The sequence below is a fragment of the Macaca nemestrina genome, chromosome 9, assembly GCF_043159975.1.
Source record: "Macaca nemestrina isolate mMacNem1 chromosome 9, mMacNem.hap1, whole genome shotgun sequence".
NCBI lineage: Eukaryota > Metazoa > Chordata > Mammalia > Primates > Cercopithecidae > Macaca > Macaca nemestrina.
The window spans coordinates 88453054-88468705 of NC_092133.1; the positions used below are offsets into that span (position 1 = coordinate 88453054).

At 37.4% G+C, this 15652-nt stretch overlaps 1 protein-coding gene and 1 non-coding gene across 3 annotated transcripts in view; both read right to left on the bottom strand.

Annotated features, from left to right (window-relative positions):
* Positions 1-15652, bottom strand: part of LOC139356308 (actin, cytoplasmic 1-like) — a 30930-nt gene that overhangs the window by 11179 nt on the left and 4099 nt on the right. For both annotated transcript variants that reach the window (XM_071070037.1, XM_071070038.1), the window contains exons 2-9: positions 14554-14668; positions 14221-14394; positions 11446-11552; positions 9980-10117; positions 7456-7526; positions 2694-2764; positions 1260-1304; positions 58-224 (exon numbers count right to left, since the gene is read on the bottom strand). In XM_071070037.1, the coding sequence (XP_070926138.1) occupies positions 58-224; positions 1260-1304; positions 2694-2764; positions 7456-7526; positions 9980-10117; positions 11446-11552; positions 14221-14394; positions 14554-14668 (888 nt within the window). The remainder of the gene's footprint in view (positions 1-57; positions 225-1259; positions 1305-2693; positions 2765-7455; positions 7527-9979; positions 10118-11445; positions 11553-14220; positions 14395-14553; positions 14669-15652) is intronic.
* LOC139356449 (U6 spliceosomal RNA) lies at positions 8639-8745 on the bottom strand. The gene has a single exon (XR_011608421.1). It is a non-coding gene; the product is annotated as a U6 spliceosomal RNA (small nuclear RNA).

Consider the following 15652-nt stretch of genomic DNA (forward strand, 5'->3'; position numbering starts at 1 on the left):
TTAGGATTAGTTTGACAGCACATGGTTGTCTCCTGTTAAATGTTGCCAGAGGCTTACCTGTGACACTCTTCATTCTCAGTGTCAGGAAATTGCTGACTTTCAGGTGTTCTGCTCTTTCTTTGTGGAATTAATCCATCATCACCATTGCCAGCAGCAGCACCATCAGTCAGGTTTTCTGGTAAGCCCACATGATTACTTCTGTGCTTCTTCACTTCTTCTTCAACCTTGAGTGGAAGTTTGATATTAAGGATGGTTATCGTTTTATTGAATAGAAAGGATCTTTTCAATTGATTTTATCACTTGAACAGTTTATCATTATTTTAGTCATTAAAAATACTTCACATTTAAATTTAATCATATATACAGAACTAGTAGCATATAATTTTATGATGTAATTATCATTAGTATCTCACTAAAATTTTTGAAATGTTTGCTTGATTTCTGTTTTACTGAATAAAACAGAATTTTCCAAAATTCAAAAAGGGCCCTCCTTCATTTTATGCTTTTATTCCCAACCACTCTTCAGAATCTTATATATGTATTTACCCCATTTGACTCGTGGGAACACACACATAAAAAGACAAAGACGCAAATTGTGTCTCCTGTCTTTACCACCTAGATTTTACATTCAACGGTCAGATTTAGAGGATGAAACACTGTGGGGCTTCAGGAGTAGAAAGGAAGATTGCCCTTTTCTGCACTAAGATATTCTTCTCCCACTGCCTTTGATCATTCCTTTTTCATTTGGTTCCTGGGATATCGAAAACACGATTGTGCTCACTGAAACATGGGAACCAAAGTTCGCCACAACACAATGAGCAGAGTGAAGCTGCTGAGGCACAAGCGTGGAATTCCAGAAAATGAGATGCTCCCCAGATTTCACATTCAATAGCCATACAATTTTCCAGCTGGAAAATACACAGAATAAGAAACTGTCCTCTTTAGCCACATTGTCTATTGATAATCAGACTAAAACCAAGAAAGATAAAATGACTGATCCAAAGCTCCTAAAGTGGCATTACTTAGCATTTTAAGGCACCATTCAGGATTATTCCATAATAATGAAAGAACATCTCTAGGGTTTGCATCTCTTTAAAACTCAGTATACAGAATTCTTTCTGAGTTAAATATTAAATTTTTCACTGGTGATTTATGCTACTTACATGATAGGATCATGTATGCCTAAACTTACTACACTTTGTTAAACAATGTAACATAAAAATCTAATTCAACAGAAACATCTGAATATAAAGGTATACCTCTCTATCACAATCCTTATTTATTTCTGGTTCTTCAGACATTTTCTGCAAATGCAAAAACAGAAGGTTAATCTGCTTGCTGTATTTCCGTGATGTCTCCTCTTTCGGAATTTATGTTTTTAAAATAATTTTATTCTTCAGTAATCAAGTATGGACAATGAAAAATAAGAAAATAATTAAACTTAAAATTTAACTGTTAAAATAATTAAATAATTAAAATTAAGAATTAACTTTTTAATCTACATGTAGCTACTGCCACATCACTGGCTTCTAACATGTGAAAAATAATTCACCTTAGATAAAGGGAGAAGAAAAACATGAACCAGCAAACTTAACTTTTCACCATTTGTTTGGACTAAACTTAATTTGTTATGTGTTAGATCTACCAAAAATGAATTAGCAGATGATTTGTAGTGTTTCAAAGGCTTCCTCACTTGAAAAGGGTTTACCTCACGAAACCCTAACTAGTGAGCCCCTACATTGCACTGAAGTCCTTTTTTTAAAAGATTCCTAACTGAACTGTACGCACGCTTTAAATTATTAGGAGTTGAAATAAACACCAAACAGAAAGAAATGCAAATTCTTAAATTTTAATTGAAATTATATGCTGTAATATGAGAGTGTTATGAATCTAGATTATGTGCTTAAGTCCAGTTCTATAATGTGTACTAATGACAGTGGATAAAATTGTTTGATAATCTGTACTGATTTTCTGCAACTGAAGTAAGTTTGAATGTTACTGTGTTTGTGCATCAACACCAAAGGTCCCATTCTGCAAGATGTGATTCTTGGAATAGGCAGTTGGGTTGCTTTTATGAACCTGATTCCCTCCCTGAACAGAAACGCTGAGGTCAATGAGAGACCACAAGGCAGAATATATCTTTAACCTTGGTATCAGTGACTGACAATAGAAAACTGCAGATTTTCAATCACTAGCCATGATTGCTCCTTAACCATGAATCCAGCTCAGGGACCATCAGGATTACATTGTTCATAATTCTACTGCTTAATAATATAATCCAATAATTGATGTTACTTTATCATGTTAGGGTGTTTTAAAAATAAAAGAACAAAGTTCTGGAATTTGTTTTTGCCTCTATTCCAAAAGGAAAGATTAGCTATAAGCTAATCAAAAAGGCAGATAAGAATATTTTAAATAAGAATACTGCAAAATTAGAGTATTTTAAATTTCACAGTGGTTATGTTTTTGAAGTTAAATATCAAATGTCAATTAGAATCCATTGATTCTTCTGTTAATGAGATTGCTGAATTTATTAAAATAAATTTTAAGAATCTATTTTTAAATTCTTAAAAAAAAGAATCTATTGATTCTCAAAACCTAGCCCGAAAGGTAATTTCATTTGGACTATCTAATATTATTAAAGCAAAGAAAACAACATTAAATCAAAAATTTAAATTTAAAAGTTTCCATGCCTCTGGCTGGCTATTTTCACTGCCTTTAAGCCTTTGTGACTCTTCCTCTGATGTCAGCTTTAAGTCTTGTTCTGTTGAGAAATCCATGTATTCAGTTAAAATGAACCACTTAGAACAGTTAAAAACTATTGTCTTTATAAAAATAGATTTAAGACAACATTTTATTTTATTTCATAAATTCAGGGTTTAGTCTTTCATGAAATAGTTACTTAGGAAATAATTATCCAAAACTTCAACAAACCACTTGGGGAGATACCTGATGTGATTCACTCACAAATTCATCCACCCAACAGAAATGAACAAAACCACCAGAAACACAACTTTAAAATACAGTAGAAACGTATAAGGTGACATGGTATGTTGTTCTCCACTTCCTAACAGTGAAGCAGTAAATGTAATGAAAAGAAAATTTAGTTTTCCTGCACTTAGCTACTCTGACTCTAAGGATAGCAACAGGCAGGACCCAGGAAAGGTCAGGGTGACCCTGTCTGAGAAGCCAGAGCCCACAGGTATGGGCTCCAGACACCCCAGAGCAAGGTTAAGAAAACAAATTCCTTTCCCGTCTCCCCTTCCCCTTAGCATTTACTCATAGCTATTTTTATAAATGCATATATTTTGCAACTTTCTGTTTTCCTTCAAAGCAGCTGCAAGGTCACAGGCTATGCTGAGGTTGCAAAACTGTCACTATATGATTAATTGCCTTTATTCTGCTTCTGGAAGCTTGCCTATATAAGCCAAGCCCTCCCTTTGTTCAGGGCTCAGCTTTTGGATGCAAATCTGCTGAGCTGATGTGTACCTAAATGAAATCCTCCTGTTTCAGCCACAGGGTCTCTCCTGCCTCCTGTTTTTTGCAACAATAGTACCTTATAAACGATTTCCAAAATTACTACTGACTGACACCTTTATTAGTGTACAATGTCTTCCTAACATCTAAAATGTTTCCCTCCAGGATTCTGACAAATTTATTTTTTTCTTTCTTTTTTTTTTTTTTTTTTTTAGCTGGGGTCTTACTCTGTCACCAGGCTGGAGTGCAATGGTGCATTCTCAGCTCACTGCAACCTCCGACTCCCTGGTACAAGTGATTCTCCTGTCAAGCCAGGATTACAGGCATGCACCACCATACCCAGCTAATTTTCGTATTTGTAGTAGAGATGGGGTTTCACCATTGGCCAGGATGGTCCTGATCTTCTGACCTTGTGATCTACCCGCTCCAGCCCCCCAAAATGCTGGGATTACAGGCATGAGCCACCACACTCAGCCTTCTTTTCATCTCTTAAAACAATGCTGTGTGAAGTCTTCCTTGATTCTGCATGTCTTTCCCCAAATAAACAGGTACCTCCCTCCCTGAGGCTGCCTTAGTACTTCAATGATTTTTCTACTGCATCTTTACCACCCGAACTGTGCATTATTCCTCCACGTGTCTGTCCCCTCTGCTCCAAGACTGCAGAGGACAATCCTGCACATTGTCTAACTCACATTTTACTCAGAAATTTCTTACTGAGTCCTGCTACATACATGCTAGGCATTAGGGTTTAAAAAGAATGAAAATAAGGCATGTCAGGGATGGCTTTTCTAGAACACATGCCTAAGCAGAGACTGAAATATTGAGGCCAGCCAGATTAAAAGGGTAGAGGCAGGAAAAGATGACAGCATGCCATGCAGCAGCAAGGGCAGGAGCGAGGCCTAAAAGAGGGAAAGGATTTGCCTGCAATAGAAGGATGAGTGAGCAGAGCATTACCAGCAGGTCATCAATGCCAGAGAAAGGGCACACAGGGAAAAGGGCTAAAGATGGAGAGTGGGGCAGAAGGCAGATTATGAAAGCCTCACATCCAGGTTAAATACTAGTGTACAACCTGGAAAGCTGGAAATTATCTGACATTTCTCTCTGTGCCCCAAACCTTTCTCACTCAATTATCACTAAATCATATTGACTATACCTCTTTTCTGCCTCTGCTTTATACTCCCACTACCACTGGGAACATAAACATTTACAAAATGCTTTTTATTTAAAAGAAAATGCCAACTATTAATGCGTTTTTTACATGAAAAAAATTAAGCAAAACAAATGAAAAAAGCATAACACCAAAAAAAGGCCAACATATTAAAATGAGTAACTGAGATTCTGAACTTTATTTATTTCACCATGGATGGGTGAAAACCTTCTAATACACTGATACTAGTCCAAGGATGTGTGACAAGGAAACTATAGTTCACTACTGCAAAAGCTTCCTTTGTCTCCTGGTTTCTTTACCTGGTTCCCTTCCATCAATTCCAGCAAACTATAGGCCACAGGCCAAATCTAATCTGCCTATGGCTTTGTAAATAAAGTTTTATAGGAGCTCAGTCATGCCTGTTTGCTTACATAGAATCATCGTGGCTTTCACACTACAACAGCAAACAACAGCAGGGTAAGTAGATATGATAGAGACCACATAACCTCAAATATTACCCACCTGGTCCTTTACAGAAAAAGCTTGCTAACTCGTTTTACACCATGACCAGAAGGCCTTAGTACTAAAATTTAATATTGCAATTCCCCTGCTCAAATGTCTCCAATGAGCCTCTGCAGCAAACACTGTGGGCTCCCTTGCAATAGCCATGCCTTATTCTTTCTTGCAGAAGAAACACAAGTCTATTGGGATATTTATTATCTCAATCCCCCTCCTCAGCCTCAGAAACAGAAATGTTTATTCTAAGCTAATCACATATTTGCCTTCCCAGTGCCTGGTTTGGGAATGAGCATGTGATGTGACCCAGCCAATGAAATGTTACAGGAAGCCCCTTGCATGCTTCTAAGTTTTCTCCCTGTTTAAAAGACACATGTGAAGAAAAGCAGCTCTTGTGATGTTGTGCTGTGAGAACAAGATGTTTGGAGCTGCTGCGATTAGCCAACCCTGAAAGGAGACATGAATAAAACACTGCCAACAGCACAGCTGAAAGAGGAACAAGTGGGATACCTAAGATATCACCGAACAACCAAAACAACTCTGGTTCCTACTGTTTTAGCCACTGCTCATCAGTATTTGCAGTCCAAACCATTCTATCTGGTAAATTTCCTATGGCCCACAGGATAAGACCTACTCATTTCTACAGTATTAAAACGTCTACCATAAATTTGCCTTAGCTAAGTATTCACCTCATTCCCAACCTCTGGTATCTCACACTTTTGGTACTAGCAAAAGTGAACTGCTTAGAAACCCTGAAAAGTTCACTCAAGCATCTTGTCTTTTGCACTTGCTGCTCTTTCTGCCAAACAGGCAATCTCATTAGACGTTCCTTCTGGCAAACACACCAACTCGTTCCATGTTCCTTCTGCCAAACATTATTCTTCTGCTTCTTTACCTAGAAAAATTCTTCTCACTCTGTATGTTTACCTTAAATCACACCTGTTTTTTTTCCAAAACTTTTATTCCTCATCACATATGTCTGGCACATAATCAATATATAATAAATCATAATTATAAGCTTCCAGTGGGCATCTAGCACACAGCAAGCACCGAACAAAGTAGTAAAATAATAAAAACGACAATGATAATAACAAGCTCCTGTCTGTATTTTTGTTTGTGTTCTGTAGCATTACAAAAATGGTTAGTATCTAAAAGATATTTGATGGTTATTTGTTAAGTGGACAAGTGAAAACATAGATAGAAATGTGTTCTTTGAAAATTCTGTTGAAAAAGCACAGAAATGGAGACAGCTCTATCACGAGCACCTTAAAGATCAAAACTACATCTGTTCCATCTTTGTCTCCCGCAACTTATGAAACCTACCTTACAGAAGCTCTGTGATAAATAGATAGCTAAAGGTGTCCTCCTACAGTTTGGATTATACAATGTATCAGGTGTCCACAACCCACTAGCATACTAGCATTTTTGTTATTGTGAAACATTTTTCTACTTTTATTATAATCTACTGAGCCTAGAGTGGGGCAATTTGTATATTTATTATGGCAATCTTTTGGCAAATGATAGCAGAGCATCTTGTTCTAACAAAATTACTGTTACCATGACAATTAACTAGCAGGTAGAACACATCTTGTTCCAACAAAGTAAATGTATCTCTTTCCAACTTCAAATGAGGAGGAATGAAGTCAGTAATAGTGAAACCTTGTTGGGACAAGCATGTGTAACACGACTTGTGCTTAGCATTCTTGTGATCAAAAATTCCTTACTTTACTTTTTTATCTATGGTAGGACCACCCAGAGCAGGAGTCCACAACTCCCAGGCCACAGACTGGGACCAGTCCATGGACTATTATGAGCCACACCACACAGGAGGAAGTGAGCAGCAGGCAAGCCAGGGAAGCTTCGCCTGTGTTTACAGCCACATCCAAAGGCTCACATTACCGCCTGAACTCTGCTTCCAGTCAGACCAGTCAGAGAATTAGATACTCATTGGAGCATGAACCCTGTTGTGAACTGCCCGTATGAGGGATCTACGCTGTGTGCTTCGTATGAAAATCTAATGCCTGATGATTTGTCACTGTCTCACTTTGCCCCCAGATGAGACCGTCTAGTTGCAGAAAAATAAGCTCAGAGCTTCCACGGATTCTACATGATGCTAAGTTGTATAATTATTTCATTATATATTACAATGTAATAATAATATAAACTAGCACAATAAAGTCACATGATTGAATAATCCTGAAACCACTCCCACCTTCCCTCAGCCCATGGAAAGATTGTCTTTCACAAAACCAATCCCTGGTGCCAAAAAGGTTGGGGACAACTGACCTAAAGTAATTCACTATCACAAGTCTTACCTGGATTGCTATTTTCAGAAGAGATTTTTAGCATCCGTTTTTCTTTGTAGTCAGAAAATAACTGGCAAATTCTATGTATAAAATGCAATAAACCAAATTACTATTTTAATACTGATATTAAAAATACTTACCAAATGTAAAATTCTTAGAGTATTTCTAATATCATAATATCAGAACTTAACAGTATTATCCCATTCACTTGTGAGTACATTCTACAAACTTCTCTTTAAGCTTCTAATTAAAGAAGAAAACAATGTAAGGTGAAATGCTCAGAAATCAAGGGCATTGTGACCCAGTAAATTAGCTTACATTATCATGACATAATAGAAAGCATCTCAGCTCTGCGTAAGTCCTAGCTCCATAATGAACAGCTATTTGTTCTTGGACAATTTGCTTCTCTTAGGCTCAATGCCCTCTTCAACAAAGTGAGGACTTTGCTGCCTTATTTCATATTTCACTAGGTTGTTAAAAAGATTTAACAAGATATTTTTTAAATGCTCAGAGAAATAGTAAAGCAATGGAATAATCTGTTCCTAAACTTTATGACTAAAATTATCTTGGAATCCCAAATAAAACCCAATGTGTATTTTGTTCGTAGGTTCTAATACGCAAATGTAGTTTTCAGAAAATGTTATTAAGTCCTAATTTTGCTTTTCAGTTGTCCTACTCCTTATGGCTTATAATTCAGGGCATCTCAACTATGTCATAGTTTGCAACTAAATTTATTCATAAATATCTCATTAAAGTAGCTAATGTGATTGTCCACTATTATGGAGTTGACCAATCACACCAAGGGCAGAAAAACTAATGGATGTTAAGACTTGGCTTGGACCAATGATCCTTCTCTACAGACTCCAACTCTGAGCCAGATGTTTGTTAGGATAACGCTTTATATTGATGTTCAATGCCAGCTGGCAGGGGAGACCAAAACTCTTATTTTTTTTAGTTTCCATGAAGAAGTTGCAAGTTGACATTTTCTAGTTTTCGACATACATGCTAACAATATAATTTTGCACCGAACATGTTATTCAGCTCTAAGTCATCTCATAGACCATCTTACATGACTATTTTTGCAGCGCAAATCACAATTTCAGTATTTTGGTGGCACCCATCTTTTGCTTTGCTTCACAGTGTTTCCTTACAGCTAGTCAGCAAATAGTCAAATGACCTTCCAGTGACTGCACAGAATATGGAATGCTTCAAAAATTTGTGCTGCCTCCTTATGCAGAAGCCACGCTAATTTTCTCTGCATTGTTCTAATTTTAGGATATGTGCCGCCGAAGCAAGCACAAAGCCCTACTTTTACACATGATTAGTGATGAGTCATGGACGAGGCTTGGCTCTGTTAAGTCCAACTATGGCTTCCTGTGAGGTAGAATTTCAAAACATTTTAAAATCTTGAGCTAGAGATAGGAGTAGCTTGGATGATTTTCATTATCATGTAAAACAGATCACTCAAGGGGCCAACCACAACTGGGAGTCCCTGCTAGGGGAAGGTTCATATAGGACTTTCTCCTGCCTAAGGTTCTATACAGGATATAAAGGTGCCTCACAGCACAGATCTGGTAGCAAAGAAGAAGTAACAAACACTGATCTCTTTCTCCCACGTTATTTGAACCCCTCTGACCCTTCAGAACAAGCCCACCTGATATCTGCTAGAGAAAAGACCAACAACTGCCTCAAAGGATCTCTGACCATGAAGGTCTCAGCTAATTCTTGGCTAAGATGTGAGTTCCACATTAGGTTCTGAATATGGGGGGAAGGGTCAATCTGCTCACTTTGTCTGCGGATAAAGTCAGGATGCCCAGCAGCCAGAGCAGGGTGCTGGTGCTTTGGGAACAATGGCTGAGAATATAAGCATAGGTATGGGAACTAAAATACGCTGTAACTTCAAAGTCACCGCATGAATTGCCAGGAAGGCTTGAGGGATCTGAATCAGTAAGGGCATCTTGGTGTCAAAGGTCAACCATTACCAGGCAGCAGGACCAGTTTGAGTGGCAACAATGCAGCCACAGAAACAATGGAAACAACAGAATGACTGGAATGTCCTTTTTTGCCTCCTCCTTCTGACTTGATAAAAGGGACTGTCTTCCTTGGATTTAGTGAACCCCTTCGGTTCCTGAAAAATTCATGGAGTATGTAGGAGATAGTCCCCAGAGGACAGTACAAGACTTTCTGCTAAACTGGACATTTCAAGACCCAAATAACTAATCAGAAAAATCAAAGATGTGACACCATTTTTTATCCCATGCATAGGTGTTATACTTGGATGAAATTAACAATGTTGGGATCTCTAAGGATAAAGGTCTTAAAAGTCCTGAGATAAAGAATCCTCCACCCACTGGTACTTCTAACTTGTCTTGCTTTTTTTCTGATTTCTGGCTGATGCAGGGTACTAACTCACTGCCATTCTAAAACAACCTGAACCGAACTATGACATCTCACCTGATACGTAAGACGCAATTGTTATAATTATTTTAAACCTCAATTTAGCATTAACTCCCCTTTTAATGTAAACACTTACACATTATGATGACTAGAAACAGCATACTCTCTGGCCGTCTGTCCAGATAGATCTTGAGAAGATACATCAATATTTTGCTCAAGTAGAAGGCTGACTAGACTTGCTGATCCACAACATACAGCAAGTATGAGAGCAGTTCTAAAATGACAGAGATAATTTCTCCCTTAGGAACTGCAATAAAGTTATTTTTAAAGCTAATTTGATATATTTTACCAATTTAACATCTTGTCTCTCCGTGCAGAATCAAACATTTACATGCACCAAAAGACATAGCATCTTGGGTGCTCAAGTGTTCATCTTTGTAAAATAACACCAAGGTTAAAAGAAAGGTACAAAAAGGAAACCTCTTATCTCACTGGGGCATTGCATAGTAGAAGCTACTAATCTAAAGTCCTTTGATGGGCAAGAAACAATGTTAGGGCCACTTATCTGAAGTGGACAAAGATTTAAGTGAAGATTTCATCACAGCTTCCCTAGACTGATACGCTGTAATAGAAAATTAGCTAGAGGGTAACATAAACAAGAGCTCTCTGCATGCTGAAAGCAGTAATAATAATAATAGTAAGAATAGTAGTCACAGGAGTGTCAGTTAATGATGCCAATAAGCATGTACTAGGCACTGAATTAAGTGCCATATATATCTCTCTTACTTATGCACAGTCAACTTTGAAGCATATATTCTCCTGCTTTTCATATATGACAATACATTTGGTGGTAAGTAACATTCCCAAGGTCACACACCTAGCAGGTAAGAAAGCTAGGAATTAAATTCTGTCTTGTGTGAATCCAAAGCCTAGCTCTTTTCTCTTTATCACCCACCTACAGCTTGCCTTCATGTAAGGAAAAGTGTATCCACTTAAAACTATCTTCACTCCCTCTTTCCATACCAATTAAAAATAAAAACATCAAAATACACTGGAAATAAAAAAGGAAGAAAGCTGTTGAACCCACAGTATGTGGGAATAGCAATTAATTGTCATGTAGGGATAAGCTAACATTAATATTCTTCAAAGAAAGCAACTTAAAGCAGAGTCATTGAAAAGACAAAAGAATTTTCAACCCCTACTTATGTTTAATATAGCATATTTAGTGGAAAAGCATGTAAGACACAGAGGTTAAAAACTGGTAGAAAGGGTTAAGAAGTTCAATACTGAGTCATAAAGTAAACTGAAAGTTAAAGTTCACACTTCATAAAATTAATACGAAATCCCTCTAGCTAACATAAGATCATGTAACCAAAACATCATACAACAAAGAACATCAGTCAATACAATAAGAGAAGATGAATCCTACAAAAACTGTTCTTTATGTTGCCCAGTCCAAATAATTGTTTTTCTACCTGACTGATTTGTGTTGATACTGATCACTGTCCCAATAAGTATACATTAATCTTATTAATTTAACATTTATGACTTGAGTAACTGCTATCTAGTTAACAACACACAGATTGAAAGAAATAACTATACCTTCCATATCTATCAAATGCATTTAAATTAGCTTTTTTCTTGATTAAAAATTTCACCACTTGCTGTTTTTGTTCATGTACGCCAAGTAACAGCGGTGTGAGGTCATGCTGTAAAACAATATAAAGCAAAAACGAATGTAATTCAAAAAAGTACACATTCCTCAACTGAAGCGGAAACTTTATATAAGATCCTACGGACTTACACGCATACAAAGTAAGTAAAATGTAGCTGCTTCCTTCTCAATCTTCTGTGCTTTCCCACGTGCTGCTCCCTCCCTTGGAAACACCCCTCTCTGCCTCACCACATCAACTCTGATCATCTCAAAAACTCACTTTCAACATTCACTGCTTCCAAGACTCTTTGCTTCTAACCCAGCATTTGGCAAGCTTATTGGATGATAATATTTTTCCCATCTAAACAAAGAGCTTCTTGAGGGCAGGGGCTGTATCTTTTATCTCTATATCCTCCACCCTAAGAAAAATTGTTGTGTATAAAGCAATAATAAATAATATAAATATAAATAATACTAAATAGGGTATTACTCTGTAAGCTGATGAATATTAAGCCAATAATATTCATTTTAGGCCGGGCGCGGTGGCTCAAGCCTGTAATCCCAGCACTTTGGGAGGCTGAGACGGGCGGATCACGAGGTCAGGAGATCGAGACCATCCTGGCTGACACGGTGAAACCCCGTCTCTACTAAAAAATACAAAAAACTAGCCGGGCGAGGTGGCGGGCGCCTGTAGTCCCAGCTATTCGGGAGGCTGAGGCAGGAGAATGGCGTGAACGCGGGAGGCGGGGCTTGCAGTGAGCTGAGATCCGGCCACTGCACTCCAGCCTGGGCGGCAGAGCGAGACTCCATCTCAAAAAAAAAAAAAAAAAAAAAAAAAAAAAAAAAAAAATTCATTTTAATGTCTCACCACAGAGATAAAAGTCAGACTAGACCAGGAATGGTGGCTCACACCCGTAATCCTAGCATCTTGGGAGGCTGAGGCAGGTGAATCACTTGAACCCAGGAGTTTAAGACCAACCTGAGAAACATGGCAAAAATCTCATCTCTACTAAAAAAAAAAAAAAAGAGAAATACAAAAACTGAGGTTGGAAGACCATCTGAGCTTAGGAAGGTCAGGGCTGCAGTGAGCTGTGATTGCACCACTGCACTCCAGACTGGGAAACAGAGTGAGACCACATCTCCAAAAAAAAAAAAAAAAAAAAAAAAAAAAAAGTCAGATTAATGTAATTGGATAGGAAAGATTTAAAGAAATCAGCACATATCCAACTCCAACTCTTCTACAGATATCTTAAGTTTCTGAGATATAAGAATTTACATATTACATTTATGTATTCAGTGGTTCTTAAGCAGGTGTGTATCCAGATTTTGAGAAAATTGTTGTTGTTGTTATTGTTGATGTTAGAGACAGGGTCTCATTATGTTAACCAGGCTAGACTCGAACTCCTGAGCTCAAGCAATCCTCCCCCCTCAGCCTCCCTAGCAGCTGGGACTACAGCCATGCACCACCATGCCTGGCTTCAAGGAAACATTTTTAAACATACATATCTAGGCTTTACTGGACTTACTCTATCAAAATCTTCAGGAAAAAGCCTAGACTTACTGATTATTTAAAAATTTTCCTGAGGTTACTGGGATGCAAATTTCTAGCTGGAAGCTAGTACAACAGACAGTTAATTCAGTCTCATTTCTCACCCACGTGACCAATTCTCTTTCTCATTTGAAGATTTGGCCAAAAAGAGGAAAGAGTAGGAGACAGACTCATTTGCTGAAAACACCACATAATTTTCCCCGGTAAGAGAAGAACAAGGTCTAGTAAACTCAAAATCCAACTTGATCTTGTTACTTAAAGCTCCTTATCTCCCACCTTCCCATCCAGACATGCTAGATTTGAAAGCAGAGTTGAGACTCTAACTGGCCATTTCTACCAGAATAGGGTACTAAGTCAGTTAATTACTTGTTATTCCCTCTGCTCAAGGGTTTCCCATTACATGACCACCTATTTACTGCCAATCTGGTTCTTCAGAGGCCTCCTAAAACTGATCTCTAGGCAGTTCACAACTCACTAACTCCCTCTCCCAAAATGAAAACTGTCAGTCTCTAAAACTGAACCTTGTCTCACCATACAAAGGAAACAAATAAATGAACAATACACAGACACACACACACACACACAGACACACACACGCATATGCACGCAACCTCTTTATGGTCTTTTCCCTCTATTACCTAATTTCCAGACTGGCCTTGATATTTCTGATTGCTCTTTTTCCCTTTCCACTTCTGCCTCATGAGCAATCAGAAATATCTTAAGCCTTGCCACTGAGAGGTGCATCACCTCATATCTATTACTGTTTTTTAGGAACTTGCCAAAGCAGCAGGATTTCTATTCACTGAAACATGTTTAAGTGTTCTTGGAGTTTTCATGTAAAACCTATTTCAGGGCAAATTTTGCAATTTTACATTCATTAGGGAAAAAAAAAAACCTAGGAGGGAAAAATTGAAAAATAATAAGTATTACCTTTTACCAATTCAGTGTTTTCAAAAAAGTATTTACCACAAGTGCATTAAAAAAAACTGTACCCTCAAATGCTTCTTTGAAAGTAACAATATTTAAAATAAAATCTTAGATAATTAAGTCATTTCAAAATATTTTCATTCAGGTTATGCTTGAGCTTCCAAATATGGAAAACTGGCCCTTACACAGGTCACTGTTAAAATGAATGCATTTCAGTATTTTGAAAAGAAAACTGGTAGATCTATACCTTGTTTTTTGATTCAATAGCAGCACCATGTAAAAGCAGTGCTTTGGCCATTAATTTATCTTCATTGTAGATAGCATAGTGTAGAGCAGTATTTCCATACTCATCTGGAATATTTGGATCAGTGCCATGTTCTAGCAACATTAATGCACATTCATCTTCTTGGCATTGTACAGCCTGTCAGTGTTAGACCAAAAACAAATTATAAATGCTAGGAATTCAAAGTAACATTCCACAGCTTTCACCAACTAGTTACATTTAAAGGAGAAAACTCATTTTTGTGCTATGTATTGAAATCAAACCCATCTCACACTGATATAGTCGGCTACTGCATACCTTTGTCAGAGCTGTCCTGTTTTTGTTGTCAAGGACATTAAGTTGACATTGTCTGTCCAGCAGGAGTTTTACTACTTCTGAATTCCCATTGGCAGAGGCCAGATGTAGAGCAGTCCTAGGAGAGTGAGAAGACTTTTTAGGAAATTGTTAGTGCACTAGCTACAGGCACATCAATGATTCGTGTAATTACAAACACTGAATAGCCTGCTGTTACTCTGCCTTCAAAACAAACATTTACTTTTCCCATGAAGAAAGCACACTATTTATTACCTCTCATTACTCGCTGTATTAATGAAAGAGCAGCCTATTTGAATAGAAACAGCACAGCCCTTGGATGACATTCAGCTGGGACTGGAACCCTACTTGAAGCTCTGTCGCTTCCCAGCTGTTGCTTAGCCTTTTGGTGTCTCAGTTTCCTCATCAATAGAATGGGAATGAAAATAGTAGCTTTCTCACAGGAAACCACTGTAATGCTTAAATGAGACTCTACGCAAAAGATATAGAATAGTTCCTAACACAAAGAACAGCTCAATAATTGTTAGATATTATAATTTCTACTAATACCCTAAAGACATTTGAATTAAGTGAGATGATACAATTATACCTACATTCTCAGGTATGTTTTAAAGACTACAGGTAACGTTGTATTTCAGTGATTCTAAGATGATCATCGTCTCCATGTTGTCTCCACTGAAATACCACTTATAATTCATGATTTACTATAATTGGCGGCATTTAAATACTTCTCTTATTGAGACATAAAATAATGGGGCATCATATAACCCCTGGTGCCTTACATTAAGTAGAATATGTTATAACAGGCCTGGGGCAGTTCCAGTCAGATGACCAGCATTTAGATAAATTTTAGTTCTTAAAAAAACTATGGAATAAGAGGGCTGAGGTGAAAACAAAAATTTCTAAAATAAACTAATTCTTACTTTGGTTTTCAAAAAACGTTAAGCCAAAGAAAACCTGGAAATTCAAATAAACACCATGGGCTCATTGGTTTCAATACTTAGATTTATACAATGTATGTACATCAGATATTTCCAATCTTTCCTATTAGGATTTAAGACTGTTATAAATTTCCTCTTTTTAA